This window comes from Quercus robur, chromosome 4 (genome assembly GCF_932294415.1).
Source record: "Quercus robur chromosome 4, dhQueRobu3.1, whole genome shotgun sequence".
Lineage (NCBI taxonomy): Eukaryota > Viridiplantae > Streptophyta > Magnoliopsida > Fagales > Fagaceae > Quercus > Quercus robur.
This window is the reverse complement of record NC_065537.1, coordinates 63355227-63374257: the sequence shown is the minus strand read 5'-3', so window position 1 is coordinate 63374257 and position 19031 is coordinate 63355227. Positions and strand designations below refer to the sequence as shown.

At 33.0% G+C, this 19031-nt stretch overlaps 2 protein-coding genes and 1 long non-coding RNA gene across 5 annotated transcripts; all 3 read left to right on the top strand.

Moving 5' to 3' along the window:
* The first annotated feature begins 721 nt into the window (after positions 1 to 721).
* Positions 722 to 2929, top strand: LOC126723299 (uncharacterized). Its single transcript, XR_007654225.1, has 2 exons — positions 722 to 859; positions 2663 to 2929. It is a non-coding gene; the product is annotated as an uncharacterized LOC126723299 (long non-coding RNA).
* A 9007-nt stretch (positions 2930 to 11936) lies between these two features.
* LOC126723298 (disease resistance-like protein DSC1) lies at positions 11937 to 18574 on the top strand. Of its 3 annotated transcripts, none has more exons than XM_050426639.1 (7): positions 11938 to 12617; positions 14377 to 14773; positions 15330 to 15463; positions 15572 to 15847; positions 15959 to 16981; positions 17076 to 17684; positions 17943 to 18574. In XM_050426639.1, the coding sequence occupies exons 3-7, from the start codon at positions 15344 to 15346 to the stop codon at positions 18348 to 18350; spliced, it is 2436 nt and encodes an 811-aa protein (XP_050282596.1). In that variant the 5' UTR covers positions 11938 to 12617; positions 14377 to 14773; positions 15330 to 15343; the 3' UTR covers positions 18351 to 18574. The 3 variants fall into 3 exon arrangements, with proteins under 3 accessions (XP_050282594.1, XP_050282596.1, XP_050282595.1); XM_050426638.1 differs by adding an exon at positions 13267 to 13326 and having other exon boundaries at positions 14377 to 15463; XM_050426637.1 differs by having other exon boundaries at positions 11937 to 13326; positions 14377 to 15463.
* LOC126722374 (disease resistance protein RUN1-like) lies at positions 12346 to 15241 on the top strand. The gene is made up of 2 exons (XM_050425536.1): positions 12346 to 12617; positions 14377 to 15241. The coding sequence occupies exons 1-2, from the start codon at positions 12346 to 12348 to the stop codon at positions 15239 to 15241; spliced, it is 1137 nt and encodes a 378-aa protein (XP_050281493.1).
* Positions 18575 to 19031: the final 457 nt, after the last annotated feature.

The following is a 19031-nucleotide window of genomic DNA, read 5'->3' as shown; positions in this document are numbered from 1 at the left end:
TGTTTGGTACTTTGGTTACCAAGAAAAAAAGTCAATTTAAAAGAAAAAAAGAAAAAAAAAAGTGTAGGTAAGGCCTCCCAAAGCACCAAAACAAATTTGCCTTCATACCCAACACCAGAGTCAAGATCAATGAAACTATTTTACAACAAACAAGAAAATCGATTTCTATTTCTCTAGAAAACATTTTACTAAGGAAAACTAAGGATGTGTTTAGATACCGCTTTTTTTTATGAAAATGGAAAATTATTGCCGAAAGTATTGTAGATAGCTTAAAGGTAAAAGTTAGTTGAAATAGTACTGTGAGATTCATAAATAGTGTCAAAAAATACAAGGGGATATATGAATTCTAGCAAAAATAAGTGAAATAATTTTAATTTTTAATCATAACTCCACACGCACTAACTCATGTTTATGACCGGAAGTTGGCGGAAAAAATAGTAACCTGTTTACAAGTTGTTGAAATTTGTGTCGGATATTAGAGCAGCAGCTTGGGCAATAGTTCAGAAGATGACAGATCAGAAGAATAAGAAGAAAATATGCTGGAATTCTAAACTACAAGCCGTGTGTACATTGAAAGCTACGTGTAGTATTAGTCTTGTATGTACCATTTATCAAGCTAGCACGTGCAAAGTGTGTAGATGAGTGAGTGTAATCTGAACCATTAATATTGTTTTGATCTTGTTCATTCATATAATTTTAAAAAATAAAAATAAAAATAAAAAACAAATCAGACTCCACGCTCCTTCTTCCAGGTTTTCTCAGACTCACGCTTCTCTAGCTTCTTCTCTTCAGAGTTCAGACTCACGCTTTTCTTAAGTTTGCGGTTCCAGGCTCCACGCTCGGTATCATCTTCTTCCAGGTTTGCCTATCTATCTAGCTTCTTCTCTTCCAATCCAACTCGGCGGCGCCACCCACAATCTTCAGATTCTCTCTCCACATAGGATTAACGCTGATATGGGTTTATGATATTTCTCTAAACTTTGTGGGTTTATGCAATTGTTGTTTTTTTTGAGTTTCGGTTCTTATATATGTAACAATTTAATCTTTAAACTTTTGAGTTTGGGGATGTTCAGACTTGAAACTTGAGTGAGGCGTGGGAACCCTTATCCATAAGTTGGGATTAGATTAGATTTGGTTGGGAGTGTGGGGAGGACACGATACTATGAACCTATGGAATTAGGAGATTATTATTTTTTTCAACCACCTTGGTAGTAAGAACACCAATTTCACCATCAATTATAGTTTTAGACTTTTAGTTAATTAGACACTTTTGATAAAGAACACCAATTTCATCAATTTCTGATAATGTCTGAAAGGCACCCCTCATATCTCTGCAAATATTTAGCCTGAATAATTTTAGCCCTGGAAAGAACAATGGCCTTTTCTGAACATGAAATGCTATATTTAAGGATTCATCATTAAAGTCTTTGCATTCTTGTTACCATTTGGGAGATTTTGGTGGACAGAAATAACTTTACACTAAGGCTTTTGCACCCAAATACTAAGAAAACAACATCAAATTATCTCATTCTTTGTCAGATTTTTTTGGTAGTCATTGTTAGCTACTATACAAGCTGTACTATCAATCTTTCATCCATCAAAATTTTAATCTTTAAAGTCATTGTGAAATAACAGTTTAGCAGTCATGAATTAAACCTCTTACATACTTTAAACTAAATCCTTCAAAAGTTTGATAAACGAGTCAAAGGAAAACACAGAAAAGTGACCAGAAATCACATTGACTGGTAAATACATAGAGCATGTATAGAAGTACAATGAAAAATATCAATACACCCATACTAGAATTCATAGCACCAAAGATTTCTTTCATTCTCTCCTTTTGGCTGAGCTGAAATCATAAGAATTACATGTTTTGAGTAACAACCCATTTTCATATTGCCCATTCTAGAAAATTCTACACTAGAAATATTTTTGGAGCTCTGAGACCATAGCATCTTATAGAAGCTTACATTCATTTATCTTTTTTTTTTTTTTTTTTTTTTGGGATGAGTATTATATTCATTTATCAACCCATATACTAACAACCCTCTTATAGTGTTTTAGTGGAACCCCAAACTCTGTATAGAGCGTTGGAATTGATGATTAATATTATATATGTATTTACTGAAAAACAAGAACCTAATTAGGACATGATTGACTTTATAATTGGATTAAAGAGCGGCCTCCATTGGTCCTACTCTGAGTTTCTGACCATTTCAAATGCTTGTTAGAATATGCTTTAACTGGCATTAGAGTTTACTTTAGTTACTTGTTTAGTTTCAAGTAAAATGGTGTCACTGCTCTGTATTGGCATGCTCTTTTCTTTTTTCTTAGGTAAGAAACATACTCCCAAAAAAGGTGAGTAACATGCTCGTCAGTTTTGATTGTGTCATTGTGTGTTGTGTGGTGCAGAGATGCAAATTGTTTCACAACTATTGTCATTTAAAATCTTTCCTCACAACTATTGTCATTTAACATTTATTTAGCTTTGTAAATTAAGATATAGTTCTTTTAAGTTTAATCTGTATAGCAACAATGGTGTATGTATTGATCTGTCAGTACTTCTGTACAAACTTATTATGTTAATTTCTCAGATCAAGTAGTATATGGTTCTGTTTTTGCTCAATCTATCTCACTAATAATACTTTCGTTGTATATTCAGGTGACTGAAGATTGGATGAATCTTGCCATGCTCCAAGTAAGTATATTAAAACATCGAAGGCATGTTTTTATTGAAATAAAATGTAAATTAATCTGATCTGAATTGGATTCTCAGCCTTCTATTATAACTCAGGAGCTAGTGTATTCATCTTTCCTTGTGACAATATAACTACGAATTTAAAATGCTTAATTCCGCATTATCAAGTGTCTTATAGCTCAATTGATATTTTCTGATATTTTCAACAAACGCCTATGATTCAAATCCCTCTTCCCCCGTTGTTATATAACTTATGTTATTGCGTACTTTACAATTAATTCCTTTGTTTTTGGGATCATTTTCTCACAAGAGGTAATTAAATAAAAGAAATCATAGAATGGATTGTTACTTATGCCTAGATATCGGATAAATGGATATCAGGAAGACCTTATTAATTGCAGCCAATAAATTATTACAAATAATTTCGACAACTTCAGGAGAAAATGAGATAACTTAATTTTTTTTAGTTACTACTTTTAGTCTTCTGAGAAAGATACATTATTTGTGATAGAAAGAAAGAAAGAAAAAACTGAATTATTAAAAAGAAGCTTACTTATTTATTCAAAGTGTTCTATGTTTGATTTCTTAAACATGCCTTCTTCCACAATGATTTCTGGTCATTCACGCGAGTGATGTTTAATTCACTTGAAATCTTTATAGAGCACTTTTGATAAACAATAACACTTACAAATATTTGCAGAGCACTTGAGAACAATATAATTAGAAATAGAAAATGCTACTAGGCGTGGTAGTCTCAAAATGAAATTGTCAAATGTTTACAAATAAATATACTAGATGCTCTTTTAAAAATATAAAATAAAAATTTTAAATTGGCTTTCCTAAAATGTTTACAAATATGTAACCAAAAAAAAAAAAAAAAAACAAGGTGGAGTACTTTAGGATCCGAAGGAGACTAAAATTCACAAGATGATCATGAGACCTAGCTGGTCAAGCTTCTTCTTTGGAGACATCTGCAGAAGATGGCTTCCACTTTCTTCGAGTTAATGTCAATATATGACTAACTCTTTCTGCCGCAAAACCATAGATACTTTGAACAATTTTTTTGACTACTTCAATCGCCAAGACACAATAAGCGAAAATGCCCATAGTTGTCAAGTATAAAATAAGCAAGGAGAGACCATTTGGCAACATGTTGACTGATAGTGTTATATAAGTTATCATCATGGAGATTAGGGCAATTGGCAGTAAAACTTGCACATAAGTTTTGTTTCCATAAGAGAATATGAGGAAGACAGAGGAAAAGAAACCAGCAGTGTTGAAAGACATAAAAAGGTAATATGTAGCAGTTGGACATGTAATTTTTGCACATTTGATCGATGAAAGATGCACCTGGGGTCTAGTTTTATGTCTTCCTTCCAAATCGTTTTGAGGAGGGGATAGTCCTGCTTCATAAGTCATTGGTAACTATTTTTAAAATGACAATAGGGGGTTTTTGCCTTGCGAGAGATTCTCCTCATTTGTCAACAAATTACCGTGTCAATTTAATTTCTGCTGAACTTAGTTTATTTAGTAATTTGTTGGTGCCTCCATGATTTGCATTTAATTTGACCTAATTAATTAATTTGAGTAATTAAACTAATTAACCGGAGTCAATCTATAACCCAACAAGCAATATAGCCTATAATTCAATTGATATTTCCTATTCCCATAATAAAGGGATGAAGGGTAAGGTCGCGCGTTTAAAACCCACCAAGTGTATGTGAAACTCACCAATCACCAAAATTAAAAAATAATAATAATAATAATAATACTAATAAAGTAATGTATTGGCTATTCTTTTTTTTTTTGCTAAATAAAAAAAGGAGTCTTCGGTGTGGGCTCATCAACCCCACACCACGTAACGGCAATGGGTAATACTATGTGTACCACATGAGTCTTATAGGGGCTATTGCTCGAATCATTCCTCTCTAGATATTGGAACAAGAACTCCTATCATCAAGCCACATCCAGTGTAGTATGTACTAGCTACTTTTGTGACTTATGAAAAGAAAAAGAAAAAGAGAAACTATGCCATAAAGAGTGCTCTGAACTTTTTCCCTTTACCCTTATGCTTTTGTACCACACGTGTTTTCTTTTTGTTTAATTTAGTTCCTACAAAAATTTATAATATAACTCCCAACAAATTATGGATTGGAAGAAAACCTAACCGGCAAGATTAAAATTTTTGGGTTCTTTAGCTCATATACTAATTTATTAAATCTAAGGAATAGATTATATAAACATAAACAGTTTTTTTTTTATTTATAAATTACATAATTTTTTTAAAAGTAAAAAATGGGTCTCTGGTAGTGTGGGCTCATTAACCTCACGTCACATGATAGTAATGAGTAATACCGCGTATACCACAAGGGCCTTGCTGAAATTATTGCTCGAACTGCTCCTTTATGAATGATGGGACAAAAACTCTTATCATCAAGCCACCCGTGTGGTAAAAAAAAAAAAAAAATTACATAATCGAAAATACTATTTTTGTACCCTTTTATTCTTTTTAGAGAACTAGTAAGGGTTGCACATGCAAGGCACGTGCTGCCCCTTGAGTGAGAAAATTTAAGATAGAATTTATTTTGAAGTAGTATCAAACTATGTATTTAAATTTAGAATAATTATTTAACATATGACTATCTATATAGTATGATAATTTCTTAGGAGAAGTTATTTGGTATCAAATAATACCATGTCAACGGTATCAAAATCCAATAAGTGTGAGACATGTCAGCAAAAAATAACTAACCCATTAACAATTGAAAGACATGCATTAGTGGGTAGTTATGTTTACATACATGTCTCTCGTTTATTAGATTTTGATATGTATGATATGGTATCATTTGATACAAAATAATTTTCATTTCTTAGAACCTATTTACTAAAGATAGTATCTACTCACAAAAAAAAAAATTCTACTGAGAATGATAACAAATGTCATCATCTTCCAACAATTAACAACTAAGTTTTGATAAAACATTGTCACAATATTTAAATTTTCGCAATAAATGATGACATATGCTACTATTGAAACTCTTTATCAAATTAAATACCTACAACTATTTGCAATAAATATTTTTTTATTCATACTTCCCTCTTTATCATTTTATTTTATGATCCTATCTACGATGCTTACCTTACTTAATTTTTAATGAACACCTTTTTAAAAAAGAAAACAAATAAAAAAAAGAACAAAATAACAAAAGACATATGTCATTAAGTTTCTATTAGATAAAATTATAAATTTAGAAGATTTAATCCACTAATAAATTAGTGTTCTCTAGGTAACAAATAAAATACCATACGTCACCATTTTTACTTTCTAAGTATGACTAATACATAAAACTCAAAATACACGAAGAAAATTTTTGGGACATTAAAATTTAATTAGGCATTGTAGTTATTGCACAATGAAATATTCTAGGAATCATAAGATTTTGTTAGGGTTTAACTAAGAGAGTAACAGTAAGGACTATATACTTGTCTACAAAATATAAATGAGGAAATTATTAAACTTTAAAATTGGAGGGGATGAAACTTTCCCAACATAAAAGGGGAAAGTACTTTTTTCCATAATTTTTTTTTTTTTGGGGTAAAACTTTGTGTTTTTTACTTTAAAAAATGTGTTAAAAAAAAGTTAGTCCAAGAAAACTATTCATAAAACTATGAATTTTGGCTCAACAAATAGGCTAAAAAAAAAAAAAAGTCAGGAACACAATAAGTGTCACGATATTTTCTCAATACCTTTATTTTAGCTATGGTGAGCTCTGATATGATATTTTATAATTTTATTTTAGAGTAATGCCACATCCACAATATTTTCACAACAAATCCTTGATAGTAAATTATTATTGGTTTTTAATTGGGACAACTACTTTAAACTATGCATTAAAAAAAAAAAAAAAAAACAAAACAAAAAACCAACAAAAGAAAATTGTGCATGAAACAGTGAATTTTTGTTTATCAAATTTGACTAAACCAAAAAAGAAGTCTAAGAACACAACAAATTGTTACAATATTTTCACAATACTTTTATTTTCAACTATAATAAGTTTCAGTTTGATATATTATTATTTGTTTTATAAAAATGTTATCTCCATAATATTTTCATAACAAATTCTAATTGGCAAGTTGTTATTAATTTTAAAATGGATCCACGATTGACATCATATTTTTATCCATCAATAGTAGCTTACCTATGTTTTGTTGCGAAATTAATGTGGAAATGTTGCGGACTTAGTGTGGTAGGCCTTTTTTGTATTTTCTGGGCTGGACTACTTCTTGCCATGTTGTGGCCCAATAGTTTTGGGGTAGGAGAGTTGGGATAGGAGAGTTGGGATTGGCTCGATGGAAACTCACCTCAAGCCAACTTGTGTGCAAGCTAGGACCCCTTTGCTAAGATCTTGGTTACATTGCCACGGTAGAAGATGTGTCACAGAAATGTTATAGCAAGAGGCACATAATATAATAGGTTAAGAAAAGACATGTTTGCTGCTAACCGAAGATAATATTTAAACCACTTTCTCAGTAAGAAAACACAGTAATGTGAGTATGGCAGAAATAGGTTAGTGACAATAATAAGTAAAAAAAAAAAAAAAAGGAATAATGTTAATGCATCATCAGTCAATAAAATTAGTCTATTGTGCTTGGTTCCTTAACAGATTTAAGTCTAGAAAGGGAACCACTCTTGAATGTGGGCAATCTTACAGGGAGATCCAACTATGGAAATTGCCTGTAGCTTTGAAAGAATGGACCTAAATGACTTATTCTCAAACCCTTCAACTTACTGGAGAGTAGGCTGTTGAGAGGGAGAGAAGGGAGTAGCCAATTGGTGCATGCCTTATCACACTCTTACTTCCTCACTTCACTTTTTATCCTTTTTGTTTTTCTCTACTTTCCATTTCCTTTCTCATTCCACTATTCCCTCTATTCTTCCTTGTTTTCCATTGTTTTCTTTTTTGCTGTTTTTTCTCACTTGTTCCTCCTTACTACTTGCTTCCCCCCCACCCCCCCTTTACTGTGCACAGCTAAGGCCTTGTTATACTGCCTGCCATGATAAGTTTTACTTTTTTGTCCCTTAACTACTTTTGGTCTGGTGTGGGTGTCCTTCCCAAACTAATCATTGGTCTGCTAGTTGCTCAACCATCACCACTACCATGTGCTGGCTACGCCACGTTCCATTCCCAGACAAAAGAGTTTTGTTTTATTTTCCTACTCTCTATGGCATTCCCCTCTGGATAAGGGTTGGGTGTTCTCTCTTACTAACTCCTATGGTATGCACCAAGTGATTCCATCTCATCTTTCCCTCTTTTAGGTGGTATGTCATTCCAGCATGATATTTTCCCCAAAAGAGCTTAAGTGGGAATCCCAAAATAGACTTCCCCTTTCTCCCTACAGCTAGACCATACCCTCTCTTACATCTAACCCATGGCCTACTATCCCTATATTGGCTGGGTATAAATGGGTGGTGCCTGAGCCTTGTGCATGCTCCACTACCACTTTCATGTGAGTTTATGGCTTGTTTGCTATTCACACGTTTGCCATTGCTTGTGGGTTTGTCTGGTCTTTGCTGCACATTCTGCTGCTCATTTTTAACCCTTTGTGGCATGAATGAGTCATTGGGTCTTCATTCTTTGCATCTCATTTCTCCCTTGGGCTAGGTTTTGGTTGGGTATGGGCCCTTCCTCCTTCAATTCAGGCCCTGTCTCCTTTTACTTCTAGTTTGTGGGTCAACTAGTATTCTTGCCACGTCACTCCATTGCTTCTGCCATGTTATCACTTAACTTGTGCTTGCTGGGCCTCCTTTGGGCCTGTCATGTACTTTTTTTTTATTCAATTCACGTTGCCCAATATTTCTGCTGGGTTAATTCTTATACCATCTTGGGCTTGGCCCATTTTATTCCTTTGGGCATCCTCGGCCTGCCTTATTCCTTTGGGCATCTTTGGCCTATTCCATTCTTACATTCCCATCGGCTTTGGCTACATCTTTTAGGCTTCCCTATCCCAATTACCATATCCTTTACTTTTAGGGTTTGTTGACCTTTACACCAACCCCATTTACTAATTCCTTTCTTTAGGCTCCTCTGGTCCATTTTTGCTTGCTTTCAATTTCTTCTAATTCCCATGGGCTTACTACTTCCTTCTCTCGGCTCCCTTGGGCTCGTTTGCTTTCTTTGGGGCATTTTTTACTATTTTATAGGCCTGTGGACCATTATTCCTGCCATTCAAGTTTAATGTTTTTTATTTCTTACTTTGCTAATTCTTCTTCCTTCTCCCCTTCTATATTGTTGGGTTTCTTCTTGCTATTGTGCCCTTTTAGCAAAAGTATGCATCAAGGCTTAGTATTTTTTTTATTTATTTATTTGATTTATAAGAAATTGAGAATCAAGGGAGTCAATTCCATACCATACTGACCGGCACCGCTGGAATATACTATACCGGCAAGCAAACCGGTACATATAACCCCCTGTTTTGTACCGGAAAAAATACCATTTCGGGCAATACCGACCAGTACATAATTTTATTTTATTTTTTTAAAGTTTTGTAATTTTTGAATTTTTTTTAGGGCAGAATGGTAACTTATTTGCATTAACTTATTAGTATTATTTGTTTTCTTAGTATGCAATGGTAACTTTTAAGGTTTCTATTTTTTATATTGTGTGTGTTTTTTTTTCTTTTTTCTTTTAATTGATACTAAAGTCTAAACCATGAATAATTAGTTCTGAATTGAGGAAATGTTTTATGGTAAACTTTTATATTTATTATAATACACACACACACACACACATACATACATACATACATATATATATATATATATATATATATATTTATTGATTTATAAATATAAAAAATAGCGGTAAACCCGAAACGGTACACTAGTATTGACTGGTATCCAAAATATATTATACTACTGGCCAAACCGGTACAGCCTCCGGTACGGTATTGACTCCCTTGACTGAGATCTCAACAATTGTGAAAATATTATGATAACAACAAGTGTTACAACATTTTCATAAAATATTTATTTTTAGTTGTGATTGGTGATATTCTCATATTTTATTATTTTATTTTGACCTATAAGAACTTGACATCTCAATAATTGTGAAATTTGTTGTGTCGATATAACAATATATATGCAAGCTCATATAAATATATATTTTTAAAAAGAGCACAAATTGATGACCAGGAAAAAAAATGATGAACAGTATATATTGAACAAACCAAAAAGTACTGTAGTTTTTATATCTTCACACAACTAGCGTTATAATTTTTTTTTTCAGTTGTGGTTGGTTACAGTCTCATATATTATTATTTTATTTTGATTTATAAGAAATTTTCACCTCAATAATTGTAAAAATATTGTGAAATTTATTATGTTAGTATAATAATATATATTTCAACTTATATAAATATTAAAAAAAAAGAAGCACAAACGGAACGGATGACTGAAAAAAAAGAAAAAAGAAAAAGAAGCGCGGTAGATACGGTGCCGATTGAACAAATCAAACTGGCACCATTTGCGCATTGGCGCTTTTTATATATTGAAGTGGACATGGAAAGTGGATAAGCAGGACTTGTGAAAAGAGGTTGAAATTATTAGACAAGTTGGGGGTACCCCGTTTGCGCATTGACGCTTTTTATATTATATATAGAAGTGGACATGGAAAGTGGATCTGCAAGACTTGTGATAAGAGGATGAAATTATTAGACAAGGTGGGTACCCCGGTAATCATTTGAAATTGAATTATGGTTAGTTGGAAAATTGACATGAGGGGAATTTCGCATTCATTTTCCCCATTGACGCGCATTGGAAAGACTCAATAAAGGCGTACATCGTATCGTGTACAAAAGAAGAAAAGATATACATATTTATTGTAAGTGTATTTATTGGAAATATTACAATATATTAGTGCGTATAGTATGAATCATAAAATTATATGTACCATATGATACATAAATATGTGAATTAAAATAAGTTTTTTTTTTTGTTAATATTTTTGCTATAATTTATTTGAGTCCAACAAGTTATTGGACTTATTTTTAACACAAAATTATTGGATTATTTAATTGAGCCAAATAAAATAACTTGTCCTTGAATTTTTTTTTTTCTCATACAAAATTTGGATTACACATTTGATACTTCACTTTCAAGTAAATTTCTTTTGTATATTATGAATAAAGTATTAAATGACAATATAATTATTGATTTTACTTTTGCTATTATTGTTGTAAGTCTAAGAAGCTATAGTGCCAAAAATAAATATAACGAAAAAATTATTAAAATAGAATAACAATAAGAAATAGTAAATGTCGATGATGATGTAAAAAATGTCAATGAAGAAATAATCTCGCAAGATGAACATGATAACATTGATTTGGATTGAGTTTATTAGGGAGTATGATGAATATGAGTAAAACATTATTATTTTAGCTCATATGTCATGTATTATCACTTTTGATTTCAATAAATTTAAATGTATATGCCAAGCCAAGCTCAAACTTTTAGACTTTTTAACAAGCTCGAGTTTGAACATTATTTATAGCCTTGGTTCTAGCTTGAGCCAAGCTTGAACATTTTAGATTTTACCTTTGTTGTCGAGCCAAGTAAGAACACTCATTACTTGACAAAACTTGACTAGTTTAACATCTCTATTCTTAGGGGTCCAAAAAGCAAAAAAAGAAATTGTTGAATGAACACTATAGTATAGTCCTACAAAATTTGTTTTATTTTAAGGGTAGTGTCATACATACAAACTATTTTATACAATTTTGCATAGTCGAAAAAACAAATAAAATTGTGATGTCAATCATGATTTTAGTTGCTTTTTTGTATGGGTAAAATTGTGTAAAATAATGTATGCAATAAATGAGCAATGCTACAAACACTTTTTCAACATTGTTACAAACAAATAATATTACAAAATTTCACTTAACATAGCCTTTGATATTACAAATACCACCCATACACCACAACAAAATTGGTTAGTGTGGGGGTGACAAGGGCTGATGCTAGACCTGAAACAGGGTTGGGCGCGCTTCCCAAGGTCTACCGCTTTACAAGTTACAACGCACGCGTATGTATCGGTTTTGCCTTGTTTTCGCTTTTTCAAAGCCAACGAAGTTGGTCGGTTCCTTGCTTTTATGTTTTTTAATAAAAAGTTTCCTTTCTTCTTTCCACTAATTACGGACGGCATGATTTTTTGTCTTAATAGAATCTTATGTATAGGAAGTTTGGCTAGTGCCTAGTGGTGGGTGTCCAATGCCTTCTACTAGCATCCCATAATCTCTTTGATTTCTGTCGTTGCTATAGTTTGCTTGCTTCTTGCCAACTACTCCGTTTGAATACATGATATTGTCTGTCTTAGAATCTCAACTGTAACTCGCTTAGTGATAAATGTGTACCAATGGTTTCCACCAGAACTCAAATTGTCCCACCATCTTTTTCCTCTCCTTGTTCTAAACCTCAACCAAAAAACGACGTTTTCCTCAATTTTAGAGGTGAAGACACCCGTAATAATTTTACGGACCATCTATATCATGCTTTGAAAGATAAATGATTTATCACCTTTAAGGATGATAAAGAACTTGTGCTTGGAACTCCCATTTCAATGAAACTCTTGGATGCGATCGAGAAATCAAGAATGGCAGTCATCATTTTGTCTGAAAATTATGCATCTTCAACATGGTGCCTAGAAGAACTTGTAAAAATTGTTGAATGCATGAAGGGAGGGTTGAAAGTGTTGCCCATTTTCTACCATGTGGATCCTAGTCATGTGCGGCATCAGAAGGAGACTTTTGCTGTGGCCTTTGATGAACACGGAAAACGTCTCCAGGAGAACCCAGAGAAGGTGCAGATATGGAGAACTGCTTTAAGAGAAGTGACCAACCTCTCCGGAAAGACATTAATGAATGGGTAACACTTGTTGAACTTCTATTGAGCATTTTTTCTGCTTGTTCTAACTGCAACACTTAATTACTTTAAGTGTAGATGTTAGAAGGTTGACGTTTACATTACCATAAAAGCATGACTTATATGTTGTTTTACAAACAGCACTAAATGTATATCATGCAAGATTAAGATAAAGGTTGTAACTAATTCAAGTTTGAAGGTTGTCACTAAGTATATATGTGCTGTCCGTTCCTCAAAAAAAAAAAAAAATATATATATATATATATATATTTATTTATTTATATATGTGCAGTCCACATGGTTGGGAGGAAAAAAGAAAAAAAAGAGAGCAGTATTTATATATGTGCAGTCCATATGGTTGGGAGGAAAAAAGAAAAAAAAGAGAGCAGAATAAAGTTAGTGAGCAGAAAAAGAATTACAGCACTGTGATATGGTATGTGAGTTCTGAGTAAAGAAAAGTGTGCGGGTTTTTGTTGTTAGTTTTATTTATTAGTATCATTTTATTTTTTGGGGCCATGAGACACACATAATGAGAAAAATTAAGGGTTTTCTAGGAAAAAAGGTTTTGGATGATACAGTGAAGAATTATATCCAGAGTAACTCAAGATCTCAGGTGAGCAAACTTAGAATGACTTTTTAACTTGTTTTATAGGAGTGAATTTATTTGGAGTTGCATCCCTGTTTTTTCACTTCAAAGAGAAGCGTATTTTAGGTAAATGTTTATGTTATTATATATGATTGATCTATTTCTTATTTTTAGTAGGTAATGTTGGTTATAAATAATACTACACATCAAAGACTCCAGAAGTATACATTTAATATAAAATACATAAGTGTATCCTAAGCTGCGAAAGGTCCAATATAAAGTTAAGATTCTCTCTAAGATATGTAACTCTAGTAGAAAAATCTAGTTCTAACATACCCAAGGCCTGCAAACTTGAATAGCCCAACCCCCGATAAAGTAACCAATGTCCCAAGTTAACGACTATGGTTCAAAAATTAAATCATAGATCATTAGTATAGTGAGTCTCAAGGATTTAAATTTCATAGTGGATGCTGTTTTTGTTTGGCTAGGAGTATGAAATATTTCACTAGTTAATAATAGGGTACCGTTTTTGAGGTTATATATATATAATTTAAAATCCACATATTTTATAGGCCCAAGTAGCCTAATTTCATTAACTCAATATATTACCTTGAATAACATGTTTATAATAATTTTTAAAATCTTTTAATTATATATATATATATATTACTGTCTTGGTTGAAACATGAATACTAGCCTAAACACCTGAAAAATCATTGTTACCCAATATTTAATGTAGTATATTTTATAAGAATACCGGTATAGGTTTAACTTAGGTGCAGAGTAATTTATTCCTTCTCTTTCATCAATAAGAATCACTTTTATTTGAGTTCTTAGAGAGAAAGAGAGCAAAAGTTAGCAGATATCTCGTTTTCAAAAAGCCAAATTAGAATTTCAGTTAAATTTAAGTAGTTTTCTAAAAAATAAAAAGTGAAAAACCATATCCAATAGTATAGTCCCCACCACTTCAAGTTTACCTCAAAAGCCATGCTTTCTTTTTTTGAAACTAATAATTCACTTTTACATGCCCTAGGATTTTGCCAAGCAAATCGAGCTCGACTGTCTAGTTTAATTCAATTTTAGAGCTCCTTTTCTGAAATGAACATGCGGAACATCAACGCTTACATCCCTAATTGGTTTGTGTTGACACAAAGATTTTTGTTGTCTTTCTTATAGGCCTGAGGCAGAGTTCATCCGAAAAATTGTTGACTGGATATTTATTGAATTGAAAGATAAATGTTCAACTGTTTATGGAGACGGTTTTGTTGGAATAGACTCTTGTGTTGAGGAAATGATTTCATGTCTAGATATGAATTCAAATGATGTCCGCTTTATAGGGATATGTGGGGAGAGTGGAATGGACAAGACAACTCTTGCACGTCTAGTATTTGAACAGATTCATAATCAATTTGAAGCTTGCAGCATTCTCGAAAATGTCGAAGAGGTTTCTAAAGCACACGGCCTAGAGACATTACAAGAGCAACTCCTTTGTGATATAAGTAAAGGAGCTTTAAGGGTAAGGGATGTGAATAATGGAATCCAAGTAATCAGGAATGTACTACAGAATAAAAAGGTACTTATTGTTGTCGATGATGTGTTTGAAAAAAAACAGTTAGAAGCATTAGTAGGGAAGCGTGATTGGTATGGTCCAAAAAGTAGAATCATAGTAATTACTAAAGATATACATTCATCGGAAAGCAATGAAATTCAGACCGTATATAAGGCTAACGGACTAAATGATGACGAAGCTCTACAACTTTTTAGTTATAATGCCTTCCACAAAGCTCATCGTGAAAATGATTTATTATATTTGGGCAATGATTTTGTCACTTATGCTCAAGGCATTCCTTTGGTTCTTAAAATTTTGGGTTCCCATTTGTGTAAAAGAACAAAAGAGGAATGGGAAAGTGCTTGGAATCAACTAAAAGCAATTCCCAATGAAAATATTCTAGAGAAACTTCAAATAGCATATAATGGATTGGAGGAGTTGGAGAAAAAATTATTTTTGGATATTGCATGTTTCTTCAAAGGGGAGGACTAGAATCGAGTAGCTAATACACTAAAATCAGTTTGCTACTCGGACGATAATAGAAGGAAGCTCATTGACAAATCTCTAATTACTATTGTAGGGGGGAAATTGTGCATGCATCATTTAATACAACAAATGGGTTGGAAAATTGTTTCTGACAAGTCAACAGAGCTTCGATGTCAAAGTAGGCTATGGCATCGTGATGATGTCCTTGATGTATTAAAGAACTGTAATGTAAGTGTATTATATATATATAAATTCAGTGCAGTATGGAATTCTACCATTCATGCAAGTTTTTGCTGTATCTTGCCTTACACTAATTTCATTGCTCTTGGTTACTAGGGAACAGAACAAATTGAAGGCATGGTGCTGAATTTGTCTCCAAATGAAGAACAAGAAGTTTTGAATGTTGAGCCACTCTCAAAGATGAATAAATTAAGATTGCTCAAAATTTGTAAGCTGCACCGTCCTTGTCTTAGTAATCTTTCCAATGAGCTACGTTTGTTGGAATGGCATGACTATCCTTTGAAATCATTACCAAAGAGTTTCCAGCCTCCTGAACTTGTTGAGCTCATTATGCATCGCAGTAGTATTAAGCAACTTCCAAGTGAATTTAGTGTACGATTTTCACTTGATGTAGTTTTAGTACTATTATTATTGTTGTTATTATTTATTATTATTATGTACTAATTGCTAAATTTTCTATATTTACTTATTGTTTTATCTCAGAACTTACTCAAGCTAAAGTTTATCGATCTTAGTGACTCTCAAAACTTATGCCAGACTCCTAACTTCAAGGGATTGCCAAATATTGAAAGGTTGATTTTTCAAGGTTGTATAGGATTGCATGCGTTGCACGATTCTGTTGGAGGTCTTAAACGGCTTATCTTATTAAATCTAAAAGACTGTAAGCGTCTTGAGAACCTTCCACATGAGATCAACTTGAATTCTCTTAAATTTTTAATTCTATCTGGCTGTTCAAAACTCAAGAAGTTTCCAAAGATTGGGAGAAACATGACAAGCATGTTGGAGCTTTCTTTGGACAGGACTGCCATAGAAGAACTACCATCATCAATCAAGCATCTAACTGGCTTGACTTTATTGAATCTTCAAGACTGCAAAAACCTTTCAAGTTTTCCAAGTGTTATTTGTAGTTTGATATCTCTTAAAACTCTCATTCTATCAGGATGTAAGGCTCAACCACCAAAAGCAAGGTATTTGAGTGGTCTCATCTCCACTTTATCCTCAATCGGTACCACCCTCACTCTTCCCTACACCTATCTCACTGATCGACAACCTGAACCAGAGCCCATCAGTCTGGTGTTGCCTGAGTCAATCTTGGGATTAGGCTCTTTAGTATCTCTAGATCTAAATGGCTTTAATCTGTTGGACGGTGCTCTCCCTGATGATCTTAGCTACTTGTCCTCACTAACCATTCTGAACTTGGGGAACAATAGTGTTACACGCTTACCTTATAGCATTTCTCAGCTTTTAAATCTCAAACTTCTTTTCTTGGATCATTGTAGCAAGCTTCAATCATTGCCATATCTTCCATTAAGTACACAATTTGTTTCGGCACAAGGATGTACTTCACTTGAAAATTATTCAAACCAAGTTGTCGTATGGACTTCGGGTGCAGCAAGATTCACTTTTATTAATTGCCATGGCTTGGCCGATGATAAAGGAGGCATAATTGCTGATGTTACTTTGCAAAATATGCCCTTACAATCATTGTGGCAAAGATACATGGAGGTCTCTCTCTCTCTCTCTCTCTCTCTCTCTCTCTCTCTCTCATGTGCGTGCACGCATTGAATATCTTTTTTACTTGTCTATTAATATTTTACAGGGCCAAATTCATCAACTAAAAGGCTTTTGCCTGGTTGTACCTCAAACTGAAATTTCAGAGTGGTTCAAGAATAAGGAGTGCGGGCCATATGTGCGAATCCCATTACCTCCTAATCTGTTCAATAATAGAAGTTGGAAAGGGATCGCTCTATGTGTCATTTTTGTAGTCCCTCCAAATTTGAAAGATGTTTCTCCTGGTCAGGATTCAAAATACTTTCATGAATTTATTTGTCATTTCGACATGGAGGGCGTTTTTATAAATTGTCCCCTAGTCCTTAAGGTTCCTAAGGAAACATTTGTTGGTTCATTTGGACTTTGGCTATACATATCACATGCGAGGTTTACAGAACATTCTGACAGAGGAAGTTGCATTGGGTCTTTGATTAAACCCACGAGACTGGATATTCAGATTAAAATGTGCGGTGCACGTATTCTATATGAGCAAGATATGATAGAATTTGTACAAAACTTAAGGCAAGAAAATTTCAGGAGCTGTAATGACCCCAGTCGAGGTCATGAAAAATTGATAGAAGATCATATGAGCCATTCACGAGGCAATGACCCCTGGCTAAAACAAAATCTCAAGTCATTGCTTTCAAGATTGTATCAGGTCTCTTCTTATATCTCAAGAAACTCCATTTTAGCAAAAAAATTATGGGTTTAGGCCCAGTTATGTTATATTAATTCCTCAATATATCTCCTCTTTCTCTATGTGAGACTTTCATTCACATGTGTTTATCCAACATGTCAACTCAGTGGTTGTAAGAAAAAGTTAAAATTTGTCTCTAAACTTATTATTTTTGTATATGTTTTTCTCTCAAACCATTCTATTGAACATTTGATCGCCATACATTTATGTATTTTACAGGTAGATTGGGCACAAAACCATTTGTATGATTATATCTTTCATCAGATTGCCCGTCCACAAAACTGGTTCACTTGTCAAAAACATGGGCCCTTCATAGAAATGCAGTTGCCTCCAGATGTGCACTATAATTCAACATGGTTGGGGTTCACTGTATATGCTCTGTATGGTATTCAGATGAAACAAGCTGGTTACAAGCTGGATTCAACAATTTTGCTTCACTATTCTGGTGTTTCAGTTTCTTTTGCACCATACCCGGCCTTTTCCCTCTCTGGAGACCTTTTTGATGAGTCATCGCAACGACTTGTTGTATTTTACATACCACGCCGTGTTTTTCAGTTGAATCGGTGTAATCAGATTGGGGCTGTATTTGAAAGCGGTGACCCAGATGTGCAAGTTGAAATGTGTTGAATCCGTCTTGTATATGAGCAGGATGTTGAAGAGTTCGTGCAATCACTTGTGGAGTACATGTTAGGGAGTCCGGATGCCAATCATCAATATTTTTCCGAACATCTTTCACATCAACGTAGAATATTGCAAGGCTGCATTCATGAAAAACATTATCTTTGCCCTTTCTTACCAGAAAGGATTTCTTTTTGTAATAACCATACATTTAAGAAAATGATGAGATATTTGAAGAGATTTAGATACCCTTATTTTAAAAATAAAACAAAAAATCTAAAGTTAAAGGGTAATACTTATTATTGTTACGCATCACTTGAGTCACATAAGTGGCCATGTCACCATTTTCTTTCCATTATTTTTAAAAATAATATATATATATATATATATATATATATTACTAATAACCAAAATTGAGAGAAAATCAAATTAAATTCTAAATTGAAGTATAATTTTGTACCATGTGTCTCATCTAATTTTTAAATTTGTAAATCAAGTGAATTATTAGCTGCAAAAATCAAAGAATCTAAATTCAATTAAATTCTAAATTGAATTTTTATTGAAATTCAATTTTGTACCATGTGTCCCATCTAATTTTTTAATTTTTATGGCAAGTGAATTATTAGGTGTAAAAACCGAAGATTTTAGATCCAATTAGATTCTAAATCATGTCTAATTTTGCACCACGTC

Bases quoted from the DNA above. Each gene is read 5' to 3' on its own strand.
- LOC126723298 (XM_050426637.1), top strand. From the start codon at position 15,344: ATGCATCATTTAATACAACAAATGGGTTGGAAAATTGTTTCTGACAAG. The intron at 15,464-15,571 runs GTAAGTGTATTA...CTTGGTTACTAG, and splicing joins ATGTATTAAAGAACTGTAAT to GGAACAGAACAAATTGAAGG. The intron at 17,685-17,942 runs GTCTCTTCTTAT...TGTATTTTACAG, and splicing joins TGCTTTCAAGATTGTATCAG to GTAGATTGGGCACAAAACCA.
- LOC126722374 (XM_050425536.1), top strand. From the start codon at position 12,346: ATGGCAGTCATCATTTTGTCTGAAAATTATGCATCTTCAACATGGTGC. The intron at 12,618-14,376 runs GTAACACTTGTT...TCTTTCTTATAG, and splicing joins GGAAAGACATTAATGAATGG to GCCTGAGGCAGAGTTCATCC.